Source organism: Suncus etruscus, chromosome 5 (genome assembly GCF_024139225.1).
Source record: "Suncus etruscus isolate mSunEtr1 chromosome 5, mSunEtr1.pri.cur, whole genome shotgun sequence".
In the NCBI taxonomy this organism is placed as follows: domain Eukaryota; kingdom Metazoa; phylum Chordata; class Mammalia; order Eulipotyphla; family Soricidae; genus Suncus; species Suncus etruscus.
In genome coordinates, this window is record NC_064852.1 from 143862084 (window position 1) to 143880338 (window position 18255).

The window sequence follows — 18255 nt, forward strand, 5'->3', positions numbered from 1 at the left end:
GACATTAGACTTTCCTATTAAATTGGCACATATTCCACCAGATTTTTAACACTCTGTAAATGGTCATATATCAGTTCAGTTCCTTGTTGAGCATCTGACCCTTAGCATAGAAACTCAGATATTCAATTAATATTTATTGAGAAAACAAATAAATCATTAAATATTATTTGTAACTTTAACAAGAAATGTGAGGGCAGTAGCTGACCTGGATCAGAACTCAAGAAAAAGATACAGTATATGACAAGGTGAGAGATTAAAGAAATTAACAATACTTTTTTATTGGCAAGAGAAGAAGAGTGCAGAGGGGAAGGAGAGAGGGGATCCACAAGTAGTGTTCAGGATTTACCTCTGGTTCCATGCCCAGAGATCATTGTGATGGTTGCTCAGGATCATCTGCAGTGCTCTTTGTAGGTCCCTTAGCCTATGTACCCATGCAAAGATAATCTTGACCTTTTTATTAAGAGCTAGTATATTCAGAACAGTGAGTAAATAAAGAGTTATTGCCAGTAATTATGCCAAGAAAACACCAATAGAATCAAATTCAGGGTGAAAAAAATAGATTAGCACTGGGATTCCACAAGCATCTACTTTTGCTTCCTCCAGATCCATCTTCTTTCCCTCTCCTGGAAAGATAAATTCTGTTTTGACATTTATAGTCACCACATTCTTAGGTTTTCCTTATAGTTTTACTAATATCCAATAAAAACTATAGTATAAGGTTTTTTTGTACCTCTTACTAACAATATAAATTAAAGTATCTAATTACTTTCTCTGCTATTCCTGGAAACAAATGTTCCACATAGTAATATTCTCTTTGACCCATAGAGAATAAACATTTTAAAGAGTTAGAACTTCTTAGCTCTAAGAAGAATTGGACTCTATGACTTTAATTAGTATGTGAATGCACTGAAGATAAAAATCAGATAATTAGAGGATATTTCTACTTTCTCAATTTGACTACTGTTTCTTCACCCCTCTGTCTGTAACCAACTCATTTATTTATTTAAATAGTATATCAACCTGACCAATATCAGCAGTATTTTGTAAGTAAACTATACATTTTGCTTTGTTCCTAGAATTTTTTTCAAAATATAAATTTTATTTTATTTCTTTGTTTATGTTTGGGGATCACACCTGTCAGTACTTAAGGCTTACTCATGACTTTATGCTTATAGGTCACTTATGGAAGTGCTGTAGAATTTATGAAGTGTCAGAGATAGAATCAGAGTTGGGTGTTGGCAAGGGAAGTAACTCAACCACCTGTAATCTCTCTTCAAACCCTTCTTAGAACTTTATTCTTAAGTAAGCACAATCCTTATTACTTTGGATTCTGATCATTTCAATTTTTCTTCCATCATTTAGAAGGGAGATATTAGGCCACAAAGTCCAATTCTTTGTACTATTTTCATTAAACGTTTAAGCCTCTGTTTAGCCAAGTCCAAGAATATATATTTTTTTAATTGCCCTATAACCTTGTGTCTCTCAATAACTTACAACCAGGGGCTGGAGAGATAGCACAGTGGCAGAGTTTTTGCCTTGTAAGCAGCTGACCCAGGATGGACGGTGGTTCAAATCCCTGCATCCCAAATGGTTTTTTGTGCTTTTTTTGAGTGCAGAGCCAGGAGTTACCCCTGAGTGCCACTGGGTGTGAGCCCCCCCCAAAAAAAAACAACAACAAAAATATCTTACAACCACTGAAGATACTTATTTGTAATCATCCTTATTCTGGATGATGAAGAGAGAAGCCTGTAGTCCTCAATCATTATTAAAAGAAGTTGGTCTAAAATCCTTCCATTATCCTTGATTCATAGAGAGATTATACTCCTCAGAATCCATATTTCCAATTCTGAAATAACTCTAATCTTGAATGCGTATCCTTATGCATAGCTCATTATCTTAGTAAACAAAAATATGAGGCACTCAAAGGAAATTTGGCTAAATTAATTTGGAAATCTCTGAGTTAGACTTTATGATCACGATTTTATGGGAGTCAATTGTATTGTATTGATATGTTATGAACCCATCTGTCCAAATGTTTCATGTTTATGTCCATGTATAGCTTCAAAGTTATAGAAGGAAAGTATTGTTTTTTGGAGAGCTAACATTTTTATCTGGGAAAAGACCAGACAGAAAATATAAAATATACATGAAATGTCTATATAAATGTAAAATGACAGTATGAGAAGAGACATATTATTCTACCCACAATACCAATTAGAGGACTAATAAAAAGTTAAGGAAGTTAAACAAGAAACTCAATGGTCCCTAGATCAAATTAGAATTTGTGAAAAGTTTAGACATGAACTTACTATGTTGAGAGGAAATAAAGTGATTTTATTTTCTTTGTACTTTTAAAAACCAGAAGATTAATTCACCCATAAATATTCTGCAGATTAAAAATGTAAAGATATTTGGGGCCAGAGCAGTAACACAATGGATAGAGCATTTGTCTTGCATGTGGCTAACCCGGGTTTGATCTTTGGCATCACATATCATTCCCTCAAACTTGCCTGGAGTAACCACTGAATGTCATCTGGTGTAGCCCAAACACCACCAGAGATATATCTTATTTATTAAGGTTATTTTATCTTTCTCTATTTTTTTAGTAAGGCAACAGTGGTCTTCAAGAGTGAAAATGTTTACGTATTAGGCTACAATGCTACTATACCACATCCATCACCAGAATACCAGTATCCCTCTAGCATAGTACATACGTTTCTCTGGCCACCACAGTAAACCCAGCTCTGTAGTGAAATATAGTGGAAGTTTGGTTTCATTGGGCATTACCTCTTCCCCTGCACTGTTTCTTTATATATACTAATGGGTGACATAATTTGGCATTTGTCTTTTGCCTACTGCTTTTTTATGTGCCTAAGATGATGTAGACAGTCCAGTGTACTATATATAGAAATAGGCAATAAGAATTTATTTTTATTGAGTAATCAGTGCCAGTCAAAGTTTATTTTTTTAACTTTGCTCCACTCTTGATCTTTTGGAGCATACCTGCAGTTGTCAGTACAGGTATTGACATCTATATGAATTAATATGTATACATTAAATAATATGTATAAATGTATAATATGAAATAATAGATACTATGTATTATTAAGTAATATAAAGTAAAGTTCCTATACATAGAAGTTTCTGGATATCAGTAATTGCCTAGGTATAAAAGAAATATCCAAGATTCTGGATAACATTTGTATAAGTATCATAAAATTATATATGTACAGATATATATCAGTGGTGACAATTCCTATAGAAGTTGATAGGAGACAGAAATTTGGTAGACTGGGGATAAATGTTTTATGAAATAGACATATCTTAGAATCATTTCAGTATCAACGTCATCTAATTTTCTGAAATTAACTTTATATATAATGATAATAATTTGGTCTTTTTATCCTGTTCTATAATATAATATTTAATTTCCAAAGAAATCTGTTTCTAATTCTAAGAGAGAATAACTTTCCTTGTACTCTGTCCCATTGGCCCCTTTATTAATCTGAGTGCTAGCCAGGGGTTGCTTATACATGTCCACCATTCACGAGTGCTCCAGTGGAGGCACAATACACTAGCTTATTGACTCTTTTGACTACCCTGACTGACTTGCACAAACTGTAAGTAGCCATAATTTTACTACTCTGACCATAAGAAACATGTTTATCCAAGAAGTAAATGTTATCAGTTGGGTATAGAAAAAGGAACCCTTGTACACTGCCGTTTGTTGCTAATACAAACATGTCTATCTTCTATTGAAAAAAAAGTATTCTATTTTAGTAAAATACTAAAAATAGAATGGGGCCAAAGCAATAGCACAGCAATAGAGAGTTTACCTTGAATGTGGCTCACCTGGGACCGACCTGGATTCAATCTCATGCATAAGATCATTCTTATGATCTCCCGAACCTGCCAGGAGCAATTTCTGAGTGCAGAGCTAGGAGTAACCCCTGAGTGCCACCCAGTATTGCCCCCAACCCCCAAAATAATAAAAAAGACGACTAAAATTTTCAGCAATTCTATTCCAACATATATACTCAAAGAACACAAAAACACAAATGTTATACTCATGTCTGTGATCATTGCAATACTATTTTAGTGTAATCAATTATGGAAACAACCCAAGTGTACCATGATAGATGAATGAGTAGATAAATATAAAAATGTGGTTGTAACCCTGCCCCCAAGGCTCTTTGTACCTAAGCTTTCTTTGGAGATGTTAATCACCTGGATGATCAGATCCACCCAAACCTGGGATGGGGGGGGGGGAAGGAGGAGAAGAAGGGAATCATGGCAGAGAAAAGACTAAGAAATAAAGCAAGTTGACTGATGAAAGTAACTGACTGCATGTGAATATTTCTCCACCGCTACTACCCTTCTTCATCAAACCTGTCTGTCTGAGTGGTTAGAAATACGTTACCTAAGGAAGCCTCACCCAACACTTGTACTTTATACCTTATACTTTGTATTTTAAATCTACATGTGATATATATACAGATTGGAATATCACTCAGCAATTTATCTAGGAAATTTCAAATGCATTGCATAAACAGCTGAAGTTAAATAGGATGTGTACAGAAAATAAGCCAGAAGGAGAAAGAATGAGCAAGGATGTAAGCAAAACTGAAGGAACATAAGCCTTTGTACTCTGATAATAAAACTGAAGTTACTAGACAAAGAGAAAAGTGTGGGGGCATTGAAGAGGGGCTGGATCTCCAATGTGGTGGGTGATAACTGTATCTTGGTGGTGGTGTGAGGTGGTAATCTATCTTTTGAAGAAATGTAAAATTGGAGTCATGTACTGTTATCTTATTATCTTAATCAAAATAAGTGTAAAAATTAGACATGTAATAAAAATAAACAAAATGTTTGTTTTTACTGGCAAGGTAGTACTAGTCCTTTCAGTGTCGTCTACAAAGTGAGTGATTTCAAGTTACATTAACTTATCTTTTTTCTTCTACACACTACAGTGTCCTAGTGGACCCTTGAAAATATATAGTGCTAAGAATTGTGGGGTGAAAGAGAAATTACAGTAGGCAAAATATTTGCTTTACACAGTCAATCCCCTGAACCACATATTGTCCCTTGAATCCAGCCAAGAGTGAAACCTGAGCTCAGAGCAAGAAGTAATCCCTGAACACAGCTGGGTGTGGTACAACCCTAACACCCCTCTCCCCAAATATAATTCTCTCCCTTGCATGTGATTTAATAAACTGGGGGAGGCTGAGAGATAACAAAGCGGTAGGGTGTTTGCCTTGCATGCAGCCGACTCAGAACGAACTGTGTTTCAAATCCCGGTATCCCATATGTTCCCCCGTACCTGCCAGAGGCGATTTCTGAGCTCAGAGCCAAGAATAACCCCTGAGCACTGCCGAGTGTGACCCCAAAACCAAAAAATAAAATAAAATAAACTACATATTGAGCGAGGAAGGCAGAGTATAGGAAAAAGACAGTCCTATCAAAGAATAATGTAATAAGCAAATAAGTAAAAATAAATAAATAAGGGCCGGGCGGTGGCGCTCGAGGTAAGGTGCCTGCCTTACCTGCGCTAGCCTAGGAGACGGACCGCGGTTCGATCCCCCGGCGTCCCATATGGTCCCCCAAGCCAGGAGCGACTTCTGAGCGCATAGCCAGGAGTAACCCCTGAGCGTCACCGGGTGTGGCCCAAAAACCAAAAATAAATAAATAAATAAATAAATAAATAAATAAATAAATAAAAGCCTAACACACATAGTACGTTTACCAACAAATGGACCACTTTGGCTGAAAAGACAGGCCAAAGAGACAAAATCATATTAAGATTGTGAACTTCTGGAGCATGGAAACTGAATTCTATCCACATGAAAAGAAACCAAATAACATGATCATCATCAAGCATTTCCCTACCACAAACCACTATGAAAGTTTTTCTCAATAAACAAAACCTTATAGATATTATAACCTTTCTTTGGCATCCAACATCCATTAGGTGAAAGCAAAAAACAACTCTGGAACTGCCTCCACGGAGATGCTGAGAATCTGGAGATAATTTTTGAACCTCATATTTGCTTTTACTTCCACTAAGGCAGCTCACATGTTTAGAAAGAGTTGGTTGGTTTGAAGAAGTTAACTTATGCCCTCCAGAAAGCCCCATTTAGGAGCTCCAAAATGCAAGTTAACTTCATCCCTGTCCTTTATCCTTTTTCTTGTTTCGAATTTTTTTTTAAAAAATATTGAAACCGTTGTGATTTACAAAGTCCTTCATAGTTAGAATTCAGGCATATAGTGACAGTGAATTAGGATCATTCCCACCACCAGTGTAGATATCCTTCCTGTTCCTTTATTTTTATTATTTCTAATCTTTCTTCTATTTATTTTATGCACCCTAGGGTTACAACAGGGGTGGGGGGATTAGTAATAGTTCGAAGACTTTGAATAACTCATTCAACTTCTTTGTAACTCAGTTTCCTCTTCATATACCATTTCCTTCATGTACCATTTCCTCTTCAATACCATTAAGAGACTCAGTCTGTGAAAGTGATTAAATGAGAACTTGGAGATAAGAACCATAAGTGGTAATTAACTGTTATCTTATTATTTTTATTATAATAAAAATATAATTCCAAAACCGTTTACTCTTGAGAGCTGTACCGTCCTGGCTGGACATTCCCTTAGCCTCACTAAATCCTTGCCCTGATGTTGTGACCCAGGCAATGGCTTTGGAATCAGATTCCTGGATGGGATTTATCAGCTACCATTTATTGTCTTTTTAACCTTGCAGATAGGAGGCACTTCATTTTGCTGAGCCTGTTCCCTCATCTGTAAAATGAGGATAAATAAAAAATATTTTCCTAGATGTGGCATGACTATTAAATAAGAGAAGATATTCCTATTTGCTGGCACACACACTTGCACTTGAAAGGAACAGGTTCCATCCCAAGGCATCCCTCCAGGGTTTACCTCTGAGCCTGAAGCACCCCACCTGGAATTTCATTTATTTTTTTTTTAGCCATCATCAAAACATTTTCCTCATATATAAATCTTTGTTTAAGCACCATGATTACAAGCATGTTCGGAGTTGGGTTCAGTCATAAACAGAATAGCCCCACTTCATCACCTGGAGCTTGGCAGCCAGTGACTTCTACTAAAGGGCCAGCAGGAGTAGAGAGAGAGAGAGAGAGAGGAAGTTGAGGAACTAAGTATCCAATAGGAAAGGCGGAAGCAAGGAAGGGGGTGGGCTCAGGGAGGCCGGGAGAAGGCCCGAGAACTACATCTCCCAGGATGCTCCGCGAGAGGGAGCGCCCGCTCCGCCCGCCCCGCCCCACCGGCACGACGGGCGCAGCCCACCCGCTCTTACAAGTGCCAGGCTCGGCGGCGATCGGGGCACTTTCCCCGGGAGCGGCTCCCGCAGCCTGCACGGAGGTGAGTGGGGCAGAGCCGGACGGGGCTGCAGGGCTGGGACTGGGGAGCACACGCGCCCGCACGCCCTGCCCAAGGTGCGAGGTGGAGGCAGGACGCAGCCCCGACTCCCTGTGCCCCCCGGCGCCTCTTTGGGGCGCAGGGCACGGGCCGATCTCGCAGCGCTCCTGGGTGCCCCGCCGCTGCCCTGCCCGGTGCAAGCCCGCCGAGCGCCCTCCTGGCACCGTGCGCCCCCGACGCGCGCCTCCTCCGCCCCGCCCGGGCCACTCACTTCGCCCGCAAAGAATGGGAAAGAAGAAGGAGGAGGAGGAGGAGGCTCGCTCCGATGGGATGCGCCGGGGAAAGTGCTCTGCGCTCGCGGCCAGGGGCGAGATCCTGAACGGGCGATTGGAAGCACACGGACGGGAGCCAAGAGGGGAGAGAGCGGAGGGAAGAAGGAAAAAGCGTTTTGGATGCTTCCTTCCCCCACCCCACCCCGGATTATCCTGGATTAGAGAATTTGCAAATGAAATCCACTGCGCAGCTATTAGGAAGGAGGGAGGTAAAGAGGGAGGGAGGGAGGGAGAGAGAGAACAGAGAGGAGAGAGGGAGAGAAGAGAAGAAAGAGGAGAGATGGAGAGAGAAGAGAAGAGAGTGAAGAGAGGAGAACAGAGGAGAGAGGGAGAGAAGAGAGAGAGGAGAGATGGAGAGAGAGGAGAGAGGCGAGAAGAGAGAGGGAAGAGGAGAGAGAAGAGAGAGGAGAGAGGGAGAGAAGAGAAGAAAGAGAGAGGAGAGATGGAGAGAGAGGAGAGAAGGGAGAGAGAACAGAGAAGAGAGAACAGACAGGAGAAAGGGAGAGAAGAGAAAAAAGAGAGGAGAGATGGAGAGAGAAGAGAGAGGAGAGAGAACAGAGGAGAGAGGGAGAGAAGAGGAGAGGAGAGATGGAGAGAGAGAAAAGAGGAGAGAAGAGAGAACAGAGAGGAGAGAGGGAGAGAAGAGAGAGAGGAGAGATGGAGAGAGAGGAGAGAGGCGAGAAGAGAGAGGGAAGAGGAGAGAGAAGAGAGAGGAGAGAGGGAGAGAAGAGAAGAAAGAGAGAGGAGAGATGGAGAGAGAGGAGAGGAGAGAAGGGAGAGAGAACAGAGAAGAGAGAACAGACAGGAGAAAGGAAGAGAAGAGAAAAAAGAGAGAGGAGAGATGGAGAGAGAAGAGAGAGGAGAGAGAACAGAGAGGAGAGAGGGAGAGAAGAGAAGAAAGAGAGGAGAGATGGAGAGAGAGAAAAGATGAGAGAAGAGAGAGGAGAGAAGAGAGAACAGAGAGGAGAGAGGGAGAGAAGAGAAGAAAGAGAGAGGAGAGTGGAGAGAAGAGAAAGGGAAGAGAGGAGAGGAGAGAAGGGAGAGAGAACAGAGAAGAGAGAACAGACAGGAGAAAGGGAGAGAAGAGAAAAAAGAGAGAGGAGAGATGGAGAGAGGAGAGAAGAGAGAGGGAAGAAGAGGAGAGAGACCAGAGAGGAGAGGAGAGAAGAGAAGAGAGAGGAGAGAGGGAAGAGAGAGGAGAGAGAACAGAGAGGAGAGGAAAGAGAGAGGAGAAGGGAGAAAGGAGAGGAGAGAAGAGAGGAGAAAGAAAGAGGAAAGAGAAGAGAGATGGAGAGAGGAGAGGAGAGAAAGAAGAGAAGAGGGGAGAGAGAGGAGAGGGAGAGAGAGACACCTGGGAAGGGCAAGTGGGGCTCTCGGTCCTCCCTTTGTTTTAAATTGTCACACCTACTTGAGTCCTGGAGTCCCCGGGTTTTATGCACAGTTGTCTTTGGGGTGGCTAGTTACTTAACCGGAGGTTCCTCCGAGCGCCCCAAGTCTGAGGCATCTCCAGGCTGCTCCTTTCAGTAATTGGTGCCACCTAATCCACCCTCGCCCTTTGCCTGGGCCGAGCCATTGATGGATCCCGCTGCAAGTCTGCTCACTCGATCCAAGCCAGCTCGCTCTTTCCTTAGCTGCGCTTTTCCTGCACTGCGGGGGTTGTGATGTGTTTGGTGTTTTGTTTGATTTTGTTTTGTTTTGTTTTGTTTTGAAGTGAGTTGCCAGGTGCATTTCTGGGCGAGCCTGTTGTTTACCCATTCGTGTGTGTGTGTGTGTGTGTGTGTGTGTGTGTGTGTGTGTGTGTGTGTGTTGGGGGGTGGGTGGGTACCAGCGGTTGGAGCTGTGAATTAGGAAGGAAAGTCAGCCCCAGAGCTTACTATGAGTGAATGGTTCCATCAGTCATTCCCCTAGACCAGTGATTCTCAATTATTTTCTGTCATGACCTCCTAGGAAAAAGAAAACATTTTTCGCACCCCACGCTTGACTGTAAGTAGCTTTTATTTAAAAAAAAAAAAAAAACTTTGACCTGCAAAACAAAATTATATAAAATAATTTGAGCTGATTTTTTAATCAGAGGTGATGCCTGGATTAATGGCTACAGTGAGCACGTTTTGCATCGCATAGCTTTTTCGAAGAGGGGTTGAAGCAGGACACAGCAACTCTCAGCTCCAGAGACATACAGAGACATAAACACGGGGCTTAGCTTGTTAGGACAGTGTTTGCCGGAGGTCAACCTTGGTGACTGCAACCTGGTTTGATCTCCAGCACTACATATGATTCTCTTAGCTCAGCCAGTGTTTTTTTGAGCACAGAGCCAGTAGTAAGGCCTGTGCACAACAGGGTGCCCTCCTCGCCCCAAATACAAACAAACTAGTAACATCACACACATAAAATGTTCCAGAGATAACCTTAGAAATATTTTGTCATTTTTTTGGCTTTGGATTTTAATATTTTTTGAATTATTATTATTAGAGGCCAGAGTACCTGGGTTCAACCCTCAGCATCCCATATGGTCCCCCAAGCCCGCCAGGACTTATCCTTGAGCACAGAGCCAAGCATAACCTCTGATCACTGCCAGGTGTGCCACACCCACCATGCTCAGTAGTTACTCCTGGCTCTATGCTCAGAAATCACTCCTGCAGGCTTGGGGGACCAGAGGGGATGCTGGCAATCAAACCGGGGTCTGTCTCAGATAGGACTCTTGTAAGGCAAATGCCCTACCACTATGTTATCACTCCAGCCCCCCAAAATAAATGAATACATTTTATTATTAGTTACTTCCGGAGTGAATTTATTAAAACTTGTAGATGATCACTTTCTTGTACCTCTATGTCCACACAACCCAGGAAGTGAGAGGCACGCAGACCAGGGCAGCCAGAGCAACTAGTCTGAACTTGATCCTGGACTTGGCTACTGATGTGTGAATGAAGAGAGTCGTGGGCTGCCTCCAAGTATTTTGCAGGCATCATACGGTGAGGTTTGCTGCGTCTAGTCCTCCAGCTGCAGACCAGTTGTGTCTTCTGTTGCCTTGAGAGGATGGACTGAAAACAAGCACAGTGAACAACTGTAGCGTGTGACTATTAGGGAATGTATAAGATTCAGGGTTAGGGGAGGTGCATTAATCTGGCCTTCAGGCTGCCCAATCATGATATGCAGGATCCAGTTGCTAAGCTAGAGAACTAGTGAGGCTTTCTAGTCATTCACAAGGGTACGTCTCTAGCTCCTCCAAACTAAAGGATAGTAGAAACCCTCTTCATCTAAATGCAGTGTTAACAAGTCCATGCTTCCTCAGTTCTCCAGAAATCCAGCAGTTCTGCTAAAAAAGGGCCCCGCCTTTCTCATTTGTGTCTCTCTACAGGAAACCTGCCTTCTCATTTGAGGAATCCTGCCACTAAAATGTGTGAGCCCTTAGATAAATTTGGCTTGGTGACGGCAATGCTTCCTTCACAGACACTGCTACTTCCTCTGTGACCTGCGCTGGCCTGACTTCTAGAAGGCTCTCCATGTCAGTGCCTGTGAGAAGTCAAAAGATCTGCCCCTTTTCCACTTACAGCACCTTTCCTCTCCTGGCTTTTCCTAAGTTTAGAAGAATCTGGGGCAGGAGTACCAACTGTTGTGGCTGCAAAGAAGATGAACACCACAGTAGCCAGGCTTCTGGTGATACAGCCCTAGGTCTGTTTTGCTTCTTCTTATTTTTTATTATTTTGGTTTTTGGGTCACACCGGGTGACGCTCAGGGGTTACTCCTGGCTATGCACTCAGAAATTGCTCCTGGCTTGGGGTACCATATGGGCTGCTGGGAGATTGAACCGTGGTTTGTCCTAGGTTAGCGCGTGCAAGGCAAACGCGCTATCTCTTGCGCCACCACTCCGGCCCCTCTGGTTTGCTTCTTATCTCTAAGCCCCTTGAAATATTTCTGGAAGGTGCTCAGGCTATCCTAAGTAGCTCTGATGGAGCTCCACTACATTACAAAGATGGACAGCCCCGCTGTACTGGGAGATACAGTGGACTGGCAATCAGGAGGCCTTCCTGGTGACCAGGCAGACACAGTAGCCACCAGAGCAGCTCTCTGCTGTCAGAGACACTGTACATCAATCCCCAGAGCTGCTGAGATGGGTGAGTCAAAAGCAAGTCCTTTGCCAGCTCCCCCCTTTTCCTCTCTGCAAGACAACTTAGCTCAGCCAGACTGCTTTCCTCCAGACCCTCTCGGCTTAGGAAACCCCCAAATAACAGCTGAACGGAAAGTCTGTGACTGCTGCAGTCAGGAACTAGAAACTTCTTTTACCTATGTAGATGAGAATGTCAATTTGGAACAGAGGAACCACTCCCCGTCCTCCAAGGGAAGTAATCAGCCAGGAGATCTTGGCTGGGGCAATTCAAGCGAGTGGTCCCAGGAAGCTGCCATATCTTTGATCTCAGAAGATGAAGATGAGACCAGTTCAGAATCCACTTCTACAGGGAAGTCAGTGGACTACGGTTTCATCAGTGCCATCTTGTTCTTGGTCACTGGCATCCTCCTGGTGATTATCTCATACATTGTGCCCCGGGATGTAAATGTAGACCCCAGCACTGTGACAGCCCGGGAGATGGAACACCTGGAGAAGGAGAGTGCAAGGCTGGGGGCTCATTTGGATCGATGCGTGATCGCGGGACTCTGTCTTCTCACACTTGGGGGGGTAGTTCTGTCTTGTTTGCTAATGATGTCTATGTGGAAGGGAGAGCTTTATCGGCGACACAGGTTTGCCTCTTCCAAAGAGTCTGCAAAAATCTATGGTTCTTTCAACTTCAGGATGAAAACCAGCGCCAATGAAAATACCTTGGAACTGTCCTTGGTAGAAGAAGATGTTTTGGTCCAAAGTTAAATCTGCTTGTGCATTTTTCAGGAACCTCTGCCTTGGCATTTTATGTGCAAAAAGAAAAAAATAAATAAAAGGAGCAGACACATTTCATAAAATTAACAGTGCAATTTATTTGCCTGGCAGGAAAAGTTTATTTCCCAAACCAACTGTCAGTGAGTGTAATTGTTCTCTGTTCTTTATTTTTTTTTATTTTTTTTTTATTTTTGTTTTTATTTAGAAGAAAAATACATTGAGAAACCACTACCAGCTACTCCTATTCTTTCAAAGCTGGGACTCATTCATTTGTTCTTGCTCTCTGCTTGTTAGCAAAATGTTTCTAGTAATCTGATGGTTTCTTTTACAACATATGAGGTGTTATGCTCGGGGCACTTAGGCATAGGTGTCCTAAAATTTACAGTAAGGTCAATTAGGAATCTATTTTTTTAGAAAAGAAATTAAAGGCTAATCACTCAGAAAGGGCTTACATTAAATTCTCAAAGTGGCTTATCCATTTTCTTTATAATGTTTTTTTCTCCTTGTAATTGAACTAAACACTTAAAAATGTAGGATTTTCAAGTTTGGATATTCTGAAGCTTAAATTTCAAAATCCTGTATAGACGCACATTACTTTTAAAGTTATTCCTGTACTCAGCAGTGAGAATTAAGTAATTTAATAAATTGATTGGTAAAAAAAAAATGTAAATGTGCCAATTGAAATTTAGTCCACAGCAGTATAGTGTGGTATTTGTGTCACATGCCATTTTTCCCCAAATAAACTAGCTGATAGGAATTTTGTGTTTTCTTTGTAATTAGCCATCATACTGACTACCCATACATAAATTTTTTTCCTGGTTTTCATACCAGAAAAGCAAAGTGTAAGATGCTTTGTATGTTTTCAGAAAGCTAAATATCTAGCAGATCTGAGTTGTACTGGTTCAAGCATAATTCCATCTACCATTTTGTTGTTTGGAGAAAATACCAAAGGTAATCACAACTAAACTCTACAGACTAAACTTGGAAACCAGGAGTGTCACTTGATCTAAATAAAGCAGCAGCATATCCTCAGAATGGTAGCAAGATTGAAATGCACAGGCAAAACATTAAAATGAGAACACAGCAAGAAAATACTGATTTGGGGGCATCTATACTCAAGTTCCCAATGGCAATGGTTCAGGCAACCTGCTGAGTGCCTTATATATGACCCTCAGGAAATGTGAGCTCTTGTATTGTGAAGTTTAAGACTTGCCATATGAGTGTAATTATGATAAAATGATATAAGTTTGCAAGAAACACCAGTGGACAGCCAGTGACCACATAAACACTTGATAATTCAGAGAGGGGTTAGGCAACATAGTCTCTGAAACATGTATATAGAGCTATTTCTTAGGATCTTTCCCATCTCTTTTTTTCTAAACATAGTTTATTTATTTATTGACTTATTTATTTTTGAAACCTAACTACAGACATGTTTATAATCATAGTGCTTAAACAAAGACACTATTATAATAATAAAGATTAAAAATAAATCTTCAGTCCATTTTCCTTTTCCCTCTTTTTTCTTCTTTCACTTGCTCTTCTTCCTCCTCCTCTTGTACTTACTCTTTCTTTCTCTTGCTGTAGGAGTTGTTTTCACTTATATTAATATTATGAAGACTAATGAAATTAGTCTTAAAGGAAATGAGTAGGGATAATTGGGGATGGAGGGTGGGGAAGTGAGAATGTGAGAAATTTACTTTTTGGTAGATTCTGATACCCAGGTCAAATATCTGACATCTTCCTCCTCTTCTACTTCTTTCTCTTTCTTTCTTTTGCTGCAAGAGTCTTTTTCACTTTTATTAATATTATGAAGACTAATGAAATTAGTCTTAAAGGAATTGAATAGGAATATTGGGGATGGAGGGTGAGGAAGTGAGAAAGTGAGAAATTAACTTTTTGGTAGATTCTGATATCCAGGTCAAATATCTGACATCTAATATCCAATATCTGAATTGAGAATTGTAGGGTCTGCAGGCGACTGGCAGTGTGAAGTCATAATTTCTATGTGAATTCTATCTTGTGGGTATCAGAGTAGTTTAATAAGGTAGGTGTGAAGTGTGTTACTAAGGTGTAAGGTGAAATGCAGAAAGGGAAGATTAGAGATTTGTGAAAAAGCAGACATTTATGTGAAAGAAATATGAGAAAAAATGAGATGTATTATGAGCATCAGCAGAAGGAGATAGAGTCATTACCTTGTAGATTGGACGATTTAGAAAGAATTGGGACAATATAACTTAAAGATTTTGAGGAGACTTTGTTGCTGGTTATTTCTGCTTTGGGGAAGAAACCTTAATTTTCACTATCACTACCATGGCTTATGCAACTTACCTGTAGTGTAAAATTTGTAACCTGAAAATTTAAAAATTATTGGGTACAAGCCTATTTGAGGACCCCATTTGGATGATTTTAAAGCAGTAGTTTTTAACTTTTTGGATACCTGTTAACCAGTGTAAATAGGACAAATACTAGACTGCAAAGGCAGGACATAGAAACTATTATTTATTATAGCTTTTAGTGGAAATCATTTGTAAATGTCATATAAAGTACAAATTGTATACTGTGTGTTAAGCAGTGTTAATTTTTCATGTACCAGGAGGAAAATTCTATAGACTAGCAATAGTTCATGGAGCAGTGATGGAAAAAATCACTGATTTAAACAAGACACATGCACATAATTCAAATACATGATCATCTGAATGTTTCTATCTCACTTAGGAAAAGAAACAGGGAAAATGGTTTAACAAATCAGAAAACATTTTTTCCTTAAGATGAAGAATATTGATCTTTTAAAGGTCAACAGTTCAGTGACATTATTTAAATCTGTTCATCTCTAGAGCACATCCTTTTAAAAGTCCTGCAGCTGAGGGAACAGACTTTAAGAAGTCATCTCAAAAAATCCTGTAGACTTCTTCTTGAGTGCTGTAGTGACAGAATTCAGATAACTGACTATCTTCTCCCCACGTATCAGTTCTTCATAAATTTAAATGAAAATCACTTAAATTTTAAGTGAGGGTAACATGCGCAAAGAAAGTCCTGAATTTCTGACACTGTCGTTTTCTGTTGGCTAAGCAGGGATTTTTTTTTTTTGAGGGGTATTTTAGATTTATTTTGAAGTGCTTTGGGAATGTGGTAATGCTTTAGACACTGAGCTGATGATAGTGAAGGTGTTGGTCTTGGATCTTTCACAGAAATTTATGACTTCATTTTATCTCTTCAATATAGTGCTGGGTGTTATCTGTGAGAATTTTATTACTAGACTTGGAGAAACAAAATTTTTCAGAGAAAAGCAATCTGGGGCTGTAGTTTAGTTAACGAGATTTAGAAAACACAGAAATCACCTTCCTAATCTAAACCAAAAGTGGTTCATTGTTCAGCAATGTCGCCCAAAGAGCAAGAAACAAGTGAATCTACCATTTTCCTTTCTTCCACTGGACCTCCATACAGCTAAGGGACAGTTAATTCCTCTTAATGTTAATACATCCTTCTGCTTAAAAACGTTCCAAAGCTGTTTTTCAGAGCTGAATTGGTTCCATTGCAGTGACAGTTGTCTTTTCCAACCTTTTGGAGCTCCTGAAGCAGACAATGGAATAAAATGTCCTAGTTCCTTAGAAGGAGAATGTCTTTTCTCCAGGCTCACCATTTCTTAATGAACATATTGTTTAGAGGAGCAGCAAATAGCTTAAAGTATGAATGCCTCAATGGCTGTGGGTGTACGCCTCATAAGACAGATAAGATACTTAGTTCTATAACCTAGATATTTGCTTAGATAGCAGAATTACATGCCCTGCTGTCTGCTTAAAGTATGTGTCTACCCCTACCATATGTATATTTTAGAAAATAATTTTCCTGACTTGTGTTGTATACTAATAACAACACTTTATTTTCCTCACTGTTTTAGCCTCCACTTTCTTGTACCATCCAACTTCTGCCCAATGTGATGAATGGAGATTGGATGATCATAGTAGAACTGTGAGAATATTGTGTCTCTTCTGTGCTCATTGAATAAGGGCAGGTGCATGAATGATCAATATGCCAATTGAATATCAAGAATTAAGGGTCTAGGGGCCAGAACGGTGGCCCAATGGTAAGGCATTTTGCTTTGCACGCAGCTAACCTAGGACGGACCGCGGTTCGATCCCTCAGCATCCCATATGGTACCCTGAGCCAGGAGTGATTTCTGAGCGTATAGCCAGGAGTAACCCCTGAGTGTCACAGGGTGTGGCCCCAAACAAAAAAAGAATTGAGGGTCTAAACACAAGGTTTTATTTGGACTTCTTAGTGACAGGTGAAAATTCAAATAACTTTTGAGGCAGGGACTTTTGGCCCTTACCTGGTGGTGCTCAGTGCTTTCTCTTTGCTTCTGTGCTTAGAGTCTGTTCGTATGGAGTTCAGAGGACCATATATGGTGCCAGGACTTGGATCTTTGTTAGTTGTATGAAAAGCAAAGATACTATGCAAAGACAGTACCTGCTGTACTATCCCTCTGGTCCCAAATAATATTTAACAGCTCTATAATTATTTTTCACCAGAACCTTGCTTGACTTAATCAAGACAAAAATATTCTATTTTATTTGGAGAGGATATTTTTTCAACATAAAGGTCAGTTTCTATTACAGCCATAACTTCTGATAACTTCTGTCTGATAGATTCATAACATTTACCTGTTCAACAAAATCTAGGAAAACTAACTAGATTTTACAATGAAAAAGAAAAAAGATGGATCTTTACGGCACTTTATATTGTGTCTTAATCTTTCCCAGAATTGGCCCCAAAGAATATCTGCAATCAAAATTATAATGATGCATCCCTGACATTTTCTTTAATAGAAGGTTTTATAAAAGAATTAATACTCATTCTTTTTCATCTGGATTGTTTTATAGACCACAGTGTACTCTCTTTATATAATCTTGTATGAAGAAGTGCATACACAGATTCATATATGACTCAAATATATTCTCTCCCAAAGTTTTTTGAGCATAGAATGTGGAAAATATTTTGCCTGACTTATGTTGTGTAGTGATAAATGAAAAGTAAGATGTTACTTGAAATATGTGACATTAATTTTGAAAATCCACATTTGCACATAAGAAGGTACTTGCAGTTTTATATTTGTTCATGTGCAAGTTTATGTGTAGTTAAGACTATGTATTAGGAGATTATGATTATGGAATTGTAATATGCAAATCTATTGTTAAAACAATGTTCTTATAGAAAAACTTGGCATGCCTTAATGTTGACTGCTAAAGATAAGAAAATCTTTGACAGGTCATGAATGAAGAATTGGGAATCAGCCTCTGAATGAAATTTCATATTAATATTTCTTTATTCTGGTTGTGTAGCACTTTTATTTTGGTAACAAATATTTTTTTAACTTCTGAATTTCAGGCTCACAAGAATGTTGCATCTTTGGGGCTTAATTTAATATAAATTACTATTTCAGGGAAATATGGGCAGCTGACTGTTTTCCTTTGCTTCAAGTTTTAGTAACTCAATTGCATTTCAGGGTCTGCTAGCTTTCTCTTTTACCCTTTGCCATATTCATGTTTTTATTTTTAGCCAGACTCTGAACAAACAATTATATAAGCAGGTAAAGATAAGTTCTTATAGTTTACTGAGAGTTTTTATTTTGTGGTTCTCATAAATTTAATTTTAGTT

The 18255-nt window shown here is 40.0% G+C and overlaps 2 protein-coding genes across 2 annotated transcripts in view; one reads left to right on the top strand and one right to left on the bottom strand.

Annotated features, from left to right (window-relative positions):
- ENY2 (ENY2 transcription and export complex 2 subunit) overlaps nucleotides 1-18255 on the bottom strand; it is an 851639-nt gene that overhangs the window by 442925 nt on the left and 390459 nt on the right. The window lies entirely within an intron of this gene.
- TMEM74 (transmembrane protein 74) lies at nucleotides 11639-12647 on the top strand. Its single transcript, XM_049773919.1, has one exon. The coding sequence runs from the start codon at nucleotides 11677-11679 to the stop codon at nucleotides 12586-12588; it is 912 nt and encodes a 303-aa protein (XP_049629876.1). The 5' UTR covers nucleotides 11639-11676; the 3' UTR covers nucleotides 12589-12647.